The 9,651-nt window shown below is 35.3% G+C and overlaps 1 protein-coding gene across 2 annotated transcripts; it reads right to left on the reverse strand.

The window, feature by feature from the left end:
* Positions 1–242: 242 nt before the first annotated feature.
* On the reverse strand, positions 243–9,588 carry LOC117109262 (cyclin-H-like). 2 transcript variants are annotated; one of them, XM_033251532.1, is made up of 10 exons: positions 9,451–9,588; positions 8,661–8,780; positions 7,381–7,503; positions 6,680–6,753; positions 5,944–6,145; positions 5,121–5,228; positions 4,802–4,857; positions 4,599–4,669; positions 851–962; positions 243–386 (listed from the first exon to the last, which is right to left on the reverse strand). In XM_033251532.1, exons 2-10 carry the CDS (start codon positions 8,775–8,777, stop codon positions 254–256), a joined length of 996 nt encoding a protein of 331 aa, XP_033107423.1. In that variant the 5' UTR covers positions 8,778–8,780; positions 9,451–9,588; the 3' UTR covers positions 243–253. The 2 variants fall into 2 exon arrangements, with proteins under 2 accessions (XP_033107423.1, XP_033107424.1); XM_033251533.1 differs by having other exon boundaries at positions 8,661–8,777; positions 9,451–9,543.
* Between the last annotated feature and the right edge of the window lie 63 nt (positions 9,589–9,651).

The following is a 9,651-nucleotide window of genomic DNA, read 5'->3' on the forward strand; positions in this document are numbered from 1 at the left end:
GCTGATAAAAGATCAGTTGAAGAAGAGTGGTTTGGGCACGTCTGGTGTAAAATCTTTGATTGCGATCCACCCAATCACACGCGCAACACATGAAACAGAGTTGGCCAAACTCCCTCTTTACGGCTCTGCTGTTTCGACTTTCATAATTTGGAGGTCAATCCAACTAGTGTGACCGACCCAGAATTTCGAGCATGGCTCGAAATCTCACCCGCGTTGAGTCAAGCCAGGCTTGAGACGCTAGTGTGACCGTAGCCTATGTAGAGGGCGGTAGACATTGAGGGCAGCGTGACTGTAATTGAACAGTACAAACCTTGGCTTCTCTGTCTCTTTTCATAGATACTGCTTCTTCTTCGTCATCAAGCATAGCTTGTAATTTCTGTTTATATCTAAAAAAGAATTAAAAATAGTAATAAGTAACAAATATCTTGCATAATGAAAATACAAGTGTTAAAAATCAAGTACTATTAGCTGTTGAAGATTTCCTGTGTTCAGTTAATAAACTTAACGAATACAATGAAATATTTGAATTTGTTGTACAGTACTTCGTATATTTAAGTAATCGTGTTGCATCAGGAACTGAAACTTCAATTTTAATGTGCAAAAACACTGATTTTTGAATTTTCAAACTGGCTGTTGAAACTTATTGCGTACCTGCGTTATCCCCATTGGAGATTCGAACCCAAGGCCTTTTGACTACCATTAATATACCAACTGAGCTTAGATTTTCCCAAAGGACACATGTTCTCATAGGACACCTGTTTTTCTCCAGGTATAATATCATAATACATTTTTGGACGTCCTAGAACATGAAGCTAAAAAACGTGTTTAATGGACAGTTGAATACACTTACATTTCACTATCTGGATTTAGCTCTTGGTTTCTGCACTTTTCCAATTTCCTTTCCAGTTTTTTAATTATTTCTGGATTTAAAGGTTCTATATTCTTCACAAGACACTTCATCCCTATAAAATTGAAAAAAATTTCTTAAAAACACTACCAACTACATATATTCTTTAACATCAAGTAATATACAAATATTTACTAGGTTGAGGGTCATGGTTCAAATTATAGCCCGAGGTAATTTGGAGGCTATACTATGGGCCCGTTCGAGCAAAAAACGCCAACCGTATTCCGTTTATTTCACCGGGTAATCGCGCAGAGCACTCAGCGGGTGGTCGACCGTTCGAGCAAGCTTTAGCTCACGGTAATTGCGTGTAACGAAACTACTCTGGAAGTATATTTCAAATTATCCCATTTTGTTTACTTGCTACTATAACCGGCCCACGTACACACAGCGCGGCACGGTGGAACGATAATGTAGCTCAAACACTTATAATGCTGCTTTAAAATCTGTACGTAGGCTAGTTTATTCAAGTTTATTTCTCCGAATAATGGTAAATCTACAAATCAATCCCATAGCTATGCTACTAAAATTTAGATTTCGTCGTGCATGTGTGAGGAGGCGAAGAAGAGCTGCAACCATGCCTGGGCCGTAACCTATTGAATTTCACGCTGGGCTGTGGACAAAACTTTTGGAAAAACAATTAAGCTTCATGACCAGACCTAGCATAATTATGCTTTTTGGCATAATTTAGACCCATTTAGCATCTAGCATATGTGCTGGCATAATTTTAGAAAAATTTAGCATAATTTTGACCTCAGAAGAAAAAAAAAACTTTAATCTGAACTAAACCAGCCGTCAATAACCGTGGATACCACATCATAAAAATGAATTCGTCCACTGATTGAGTATCCAATAAATCCTATGCTGTGCACACTGCAGCTGACTTTCTGTGGTTTTATTTATTTATTTTTTTTACCACACATTGAAAATGGTTTTGGCTAGGTACTTGTAGCGTCTCTATTGTTTGTATTTAAACTGCAATATTGAATTTGTATAATCTTTTATATTTCATTTGTAAACCTTACTCTCCTTATGGTACCAGGAACTTAGATCAGTATTCCTATTGCTATACACTTCTCACATTGTTCTCAGTCGGATTACTACCTCAACTGTATTTTGCAATATTTTATCTTCTTTGATTTCATCAATAGCCAAGTGTTTTTATAGATTGTTTTAGTTAATAAAAGTGGGATAAGTTAGCCATGGTACATTCCTGACTTATTTGTCATCTAAGTTCTAGTATCATAAGAAAACAGGTTGCTGTCCTTAGTTGACCTTATGCTGGATATAGTATAGAGTAAGGTTTACAAGTGAAATATAAAAGATTATACAAATTCAATATTGCGGTTTAAATACAAACAGTAGAGACGCTACATGCTCAATCCTGTCCAGTCCTGTCCTCGCTGGAGGCGAAATCCTTAAAATTTCAAGAATTTAAAGTCTTTAAAAGACAGCTCAGAAGTCGGGAGCTAATCTCCTGCCATCTAGGGATCGAATTTTTCAAAATTTTCCCGTCGGAGGACCCTTCTTTTTTTCTTTGGGGTTCATCATGTTCATGAAAAGAAGAATACGTATGCAAATAAATTTTTTATGTATATACAAACATAAATAGGCCTATTTACAGTAATAAGAGTGAGAAAGTTTGGTTTAACTGACCGCTTTCAAGAGGGGAAAACCTTGAATTTTGAAGAACTTAAAAGTCATTAAAAGACACCTCAGAAGTCGGGAAAGCTCATTTCCAGCTATCTAGGAATCAAAATTTTCAAAAGGAAGGACCTCCTTTCTTTTTGGAGTTTTTATGAAAAAAATTTGACACACCGCCCCCCCCCCCTTCCACCCGTGTTTATAAACTCTATCTTTAAGGCGCATATTGCATTTGTAGGTTTCACATTTTTGGTTGTTCAAAGCTATGAATAGAACAATGTCAAAAACAAAAAGTTAAGTAGGCCTACCGGCCTATCACACTAAACGTTGACTTATTATAAAAGTTTTAGTCAATACTGTGTTTAAATTTTATTATTTTATTATTCTATAACTGTGGCAATCTGCAATAAAACTTTATATGGTTCAAATATCACAAAGACTAAAAGTGCTAAATACAAAGAACAATATTTTACTTTTCATGATCTCAAATTATGATACTGTAATGCCTATCTGTGTTTCACTACAATGCAAACCGTACATGTTCCATATATATCAGCTCCAAAAAAAAAAAATGTCTTTTGTTTTGCTAATCTTTAATTCATTACTGCCTCTTCTATTTAAAGTTTGTCGCTTTTGTCATTGCTGTCTACTTACCTCCCATACCATCCTTTATTTCAGGAAGGTTTTTGAGGGGTAGTTATTTGAGGATGTATATTTTAAGTGTTTGTGTATACAATTCCAATACTAAATAAATCACTCTTCATTGTAAATAGCCTACACAGTATGCCACCAAAGCACACAGATCCGGGTTATAACAATTAATTAAATATCTCTGAAGAAAAAATAGTATTAAAAATGGTTTAGTTTGCATTTTTGAAAAGGGGCTTATTCGAAATTGAATATTTGGGGGCTTATCCAGGGGGGCGCTTATTCGAAATTGAACATTGGTGGGGCGCTTATTCGAAATTGGACATTATGCAGGGGGAGCTTATTCGAAATTAAACATTTGAGGGCGCTTATTCAAAATTGAACATTTGGAGGGGGCCCTTATTTGAAAATTTAACATTTGGCATAATTTAGCATAATTTCCCATCAGCCTTGGCATAATTTGATTTGCATCACTGGTCACCCTACAATTAAGGTTGATTTATCATCGCCTCCGGCTCCATAGTCATTCTATACACGGTATTCTACCCAGCAATTTGGTGGTCAAAATTGTCGCGGATAATCAAGATAGTAAGGTAATTAGACTAGTGTCCGAGCGGGTTTAGAAAGTGTGTACCGGTGAATTAACTGGTAAATCGCATGGATATTTTTTCGCTCGAACGGGCCCTATGTCCTGAGACGAAGTTGAGAGAAATAGTACAGCCTCCAGATCACCAAAGGGTGTAATTTGAAATATGACCCAATTAAAATCCCAGTAAATATTTACTTTATATACCACTACATAGATTCCCGGTATAGTAGGCCTAGGCTGGAATCACTAGCGCTTCATCGAGGTGTGCATTTGTGCATAACTCATTTACACTCGGTAAGTTAAAGTTTGTGGCCTCAAGATACTCGTCAAATATTCGGATGTCATACTTCATTTGTTTTTTTTCATATTATCACTGGCTGCTGAACCCACTAACACTTATCGTGTTCATCAACCAGTTTAAATCCGGAATGCTCTGCCATTGTTATTCCTAGCCTGCAAATTGATCGTCAGCTTCCAGGTCATTAAAACGCTGTAAAATTTGATTAAATCAGCAAAAGCGCGCCTTCAGCAATAGGTTTAGCATAATTTTCTACATCGCAACGTACAAGCGAATTGTGAGAGGGCAAAACAAAAAGCCTGGCTAGAAGGGCATAGCTGGAACTATTTCCTGGCTTGAGGTGTGAGGAACAAAGTTGATTTTAGATAAAATCCTAGAGTACTACATGATTTCACTCAAACCCTCTAGAACTTCGAAGACAAGAACACTGCCAATACAAAATATGTCTAAAAAAAACCCCCATTTCTTTAATACTAAATTAAAGTTATTTGTAGTTAATGACAATTGTTACTTACTTTTAATAGTATTAACAGTGTCTCTTAAACCAGTTCTATTTTCAGGTCCAAGTAGAACATCAGTAACATAACTGAAAGACAGTAAAAGAATGAATAAACTAATGAAGTGCGCCCTCTACAGAAGAGCGACATTAGATTTACAACTGCTAACAGGTAACAATGTATCTGCTCACAGAAATAGAAACCCTGTCGGAATTACCAACCTGTCTATGTTGATACCAGATTTTGAAGCGCTAGTTACCAAGGCTGCCAGTGATATCTGCATGAATAAAAATATTAGTGAATGCTCAGTAATAATTAAAATACTTTTTTTAAGCCAAATATGTAAAGAAATTTGATATAAATACATACTGGAAAGAATATACACAATATTATACACAATTAAGTTCTACTAATTTAAAGACACTTTATTTTATGGTATTATCATTCACCTGTTATTTGGCAAAAACTATTTCTCATACTAATTTCTAAATATAGTCTATTATACTTTTGGAATTTTATTGTTTCGCTTAAGTTTGATACCTGGGATGGTGTGAAGAGAAGGCAAGCATCTGTAGCAATGCAGCGATGGAGAAATTCATCAGCTCCTTGTCGGAGTTGATCAGGATTACGCAAAGAAGTATAACGTGTCTGAAAAATAAATAAAAGGGATTAAGAAGGTGAAACCTAACATCAAGTAATTCACTTCATGGATCAACTGGCATGTCAGCAGTTCACACACATTAGACAGGGGTGGATTTGATGGGTGGGGGAGTGGGAGCCATCGGAAAAAATCTGCCAACCCACTTGTTTTGTGACTACATTTTTAAAATTCCAATACAAACCAATGATGAACGGTAAGTCAAACAAGAAAGGAAAAGACACAAGATGTTTACAAGCTCTCAAATACAAAAAAAATTCAATTGAACTCCATTTATTAACATTTATTATTGTTTAAAATTTTCTTTATCTGTGTTACAAGTAATATCATGTTACTGTCATTCATTATTTTAAAATGCCTAATATTTTGAATAGCATTCTAATAAACATTTCTTGAGCATTTTTATTTTTCTTTTAAATATTTAATTTTATTTTGAAATCAGATTAAGCGGGTAAAAATTGGGGGAGAGCAGAAAAGCTAAACAAATATGTATTATTATCTGGCCCATTTTTTTAATTTTAAATTTATGCCACTAATAGATATAACACATAAGCCTAAAATATCTCCCCTGAATATATTTAAAAAATTAGAAAAACAATAATTGTAAGATGTGTATTTATAGTTCCTGATACTAAATCGGTGTAAGCAACCATCAACACTTACTACAGTTTGAGCTAATATGTAAAATTTACCTTTAAATCTTACCTTGAGGTCAATAATAAAACCCTCCAGGGGTCGGTAAGGGTTATGAACTGTGAGATGGAAGTTGAGAGACTGCATAACAAGTAGCTCGAGAGTGAGGATGACCTCTGCGGCCCTCTCCGGGTCATCCTGTACATTGGCACAGAACTGTACAATAGATACGTTGAATTCCTCTACTTTGCAGCCAAGATATAAACATGTCAGCCTGAATAATACAAAAATTTAAAATAAACAGAATTATAGAAAATTAATAGAAGAATGCATCAGGTATTGGGGATACCAAACAATAATAGACCTTTCTGCTAAACCCCACCCCTTGGATATCGTTGCTAAGGCCCTAAAAACCGACAGCATAAAAACATATGCAAACATGAGCACTTGTTAGGCAACCCCCCACCCTGGCACTGTTTTGATTGGTCAGTTGTCCAGTTTGATTGACACAAAGAAAAGGTCTATTATATTTATTGGTTCTTCTTTAGTACTCCATAGTAGTATGACAATCAAAATGTTGTGGCCACTGATCTTGTCTTTGGGGTTACCTATATAAATAAGCCCACTTCTTTTTAAAACGTTTTAAGAAATAAACTGGTTTATAATCATCTTTTTTTTTCTAAACTGGTCTTGTTACAGATGTTTGGAAACTGATTTAAACCACCAATTTGAATGCAATACATATTTTCTGCTGTTATATAAGTAATATATAAATCCCAGAAAAAGACAATCAATAATCCAGTCTCACATTATATACTTTGGATGATGATCCATCACCGAGTTTTGTAGATAGAATCTCTTCAAATATGCACAAGCTGTTGCCTATAAAACAATAATAAAAGCCTTATAACTACTGTATCATACACAATTAATCCATTTAAACTTGAATAATAAGAGTAAAACATATATAGCTGTTATCATCTTTTTGCATAATAAACCTTAAAAATTGTATATACAATTTTAAAAATTTACAAGACCAATTCATCAAATTATGATCAAATGTCTTTTTTATTCTACATCATGCCATCTAAAAAATTTAGAAAAATGGATAAATACATTTCTGTTTGTTTACTTTAGCGAAAAGAGATAACCATGTTCTTTCCATGTGGATAAAACAAATTCATCATAACTATTCCACCCCTCACCTCCCACCCCAATTATCACATCCTGAAAGCCAGGCTCTGTTGTAAACTTTTAAGACACAAAACCCATTATTTACTAAAAATCTTCGGAGTGGTTAATGAGATATAGATTTTTGAATATTTAAAAACTGGGGGAAAAGGTGGAAAAAAGGGTGGTTATGCCTCTTTTTCCATATTGTACAACATATGAACATTTTTTTCCTCCAAATCCTGGCTTTAAATAAATAAATATTTAAAGCTTGTCTCCAATGGTCAAAAAAAAAAAAAAATGCAAAAATTGTATTTATTATAATGTAAATTATGTTACCATTACAGCACTTGGCATTGGTGGTTCAAAATTACGACATAAATCTCGTAATAAGTGTTCATAATGTCGACAAATTAGACGTTCCTCTGCCTCTGTTAAAAAGTAAGAAAAAGGATCTTCACTCTGAAATCAGAAAAGAATTGGTGTGTCTGTAAATAATTATTTAAAATACAAATAATACTGTAATAAAATGATGTGATAATACAAATCAATTTTCAATGTTAAATGCCTGATAAATCTTATTTGAAAAGAAATAAATCTCATGTTAGTCTAAAAGTACTATTTTGATATATTTTCTACATTTTGCAATTTATGTAATTTTTATACCTTCTGTAAATCCGTGAAGAAAAAATAAATTAATTTGCCACCCTAAAGCCAATTGCATTTTGCTTATACTTTGAGAAGTACCCATAGGGGTCGGGAGGGCAAATTTCTCCCCATGGTTAATCTAACAAGTTAGTTATTGTTGTTGCAATTTTTTATCCTTCTAAACCTAAATTTTCTGCAACACTGGAGACACACACACTTGACCACACAAAGGCTTTTACCAGGGAACCCCGGCTGGAAGACCCAGGTGGCCCCCCTCCCCCACTCAATTCAAACCACCTGTTTGACTTGCCGAGTCTCATGTTAATAACTACCTGGAACCATCACCGCTCTGGTTGTAGTTTTCTGGTAGCTTGAGGGCGGTCTTTCATAATTGTTAAAATCTACCAAACTCAAGGCCAGTGTAAAAGTATCATGGCATGAAACAAATTTGCAATGGACCTTCCTTTGCTGTAAGCACTACCTCCTGGTTACTATTGCTAAATACCCACAAAACGACAGTATAACATGTGTTTGTAGGAAAGACACACATATGTATGTGAACCAAGCATGGTTTCCTGCCCATGTTTTGACTGGTTAGTTATGTCATGTCTGACTGACATGCCAGAAAGGCTCATTGTAGGGGTCCCAAGTCTCCGGCAAGTCGCGTGAGTTTCCCGGAAATCGGGACGGCCTCGTACACATGGTCAAGAATCTGCCAAAAAATAACCCATCTCTCGCAAACCCACTAAATCTGCAAAGTGTTTACAACTGTATTAGCCCTTTATCATCATTTATCTCACGGAAGTCAGTGTCGATAGGTATCACCATCAGCAAACTAAATTAGATGTGCTAAGGTAAGAAAGCTTGTTTAAACAGATCTCCCGGAAATGACTTCTTCAAACTTGGGACCCCTGCTCATTGTCACTCAAAAAAAGGTGAAAACGAAAGAAGGAAATGCATAAGAAAAGGACCTTGCATCTATGCTCGTGCTTTGTGATGAAGTCTTGATTTCCATCCTTGCGGAGAATAAGAAGCTGTTCTTCTGAATGGAAAGTCCAGAATTTTCGTTGTGTGCTGCTGTGGAACATCTTCTGAAAGAGGAAATGGTAATTGATATTTATGAATTGTTGCCATTCCAGAAATTCTCCTCAAGTTAAGATAATTTCAGTCAATTATGTTACAATTGTTGTTGGTATTTACAGAGAAAAGAAATTAGTGGCTACTGAGTTACCTGCTAATCAAATCAGAACTAAAAAAATTTCATTTTCATTTCATCTTTTTCATTTATTTATTTGACCAAGAACACAAAAGAAAAGCAAGACAACGAGAAACAACACGATGATCAGGGACATCTAAAGCAAATTAATTACTGTAACTCAAAAGAGTCAGCTGCCCCTTAAATATATAGAAACATTTATATTGCACACAATAGAACATATAAAAATACGTGATTTTTAGTGCTTAATTTGTGGTGAATTCTGGTTGAGTTTGATTCAGAAGAAGGTCCTGCTTCCCTACTACTACAAGCTAGTAGGCCTAGAGAATATAAAGAAAAAATAGAGAGGGTTGGCTTTATTTTTGGTCAGATGCTAGGGAGGTAGGTAGGCCTATCCCTGAATGCCTCTAGTGTAGAGCCCTAACTAAAATAGGAAGTTTACGCCTAGCCTAGAGTAGAATGGCAAGGACTGCTCTTTCGGTGGTTCTCGTAGGAAGACCAACAACAAACACAAACGAGGATAAGGTTTTATGTTTTATATTTACCTGGTTAGTTATTCATATAAATTAGTTTGTATGCATTTTGCTAGAATGTACTGTACAGTGTTCGGGTTTGGTACCGATTCTACTTTCGATCGCGCACACATTTTTTTGTTTCGTTTTAATGTTGACAATCTAGCGCCACCACATGTCCATGTTAACATTGTTCCCTACAACAGGAATGAGCCCAGCCAGCAACAATAGAGG

The sequence above is a fragment of the Anneissia japonica genome, unplaced genomic scaffold (genome assembly GCF_011630105.1).
Source record: "Anneissia japonica isolate Jap-2015-1 unplaced genomic scaffold, ASM1163010v1 scaffold288033_len957474_cov176, whole genome shotgun sequence".
NCBI classification, from domain to species: Eukaryota; Metazoa; Echinodermata; class Crinoidea; order Comatulida; family Comatulidae; genus Anneissia; species Anneissia japonica.

Coding starts and splice junctions, on each gene's coding strand:
- LOC117109262 (XM_033251532.1), bottom strand. CDS start 8,777: ATGTTCCACAGCAGCACACAACGAAAATTCTGGACTTTCCATTCAGAA. Junction 6,754..7,380: donor CAATGCCAAGTGCTGTAATG/GTAACATAATTT, acceptor ATTGTTTTATAG/GCAACAGCTTGTGCATATTT. Junction 4,858..5,120: donor TTCTCTTCACACCATCCCAG/GTATCAAACTTA, acceptor TTATTCATGCAG/ATATCACTGGCAGCCTTGGT.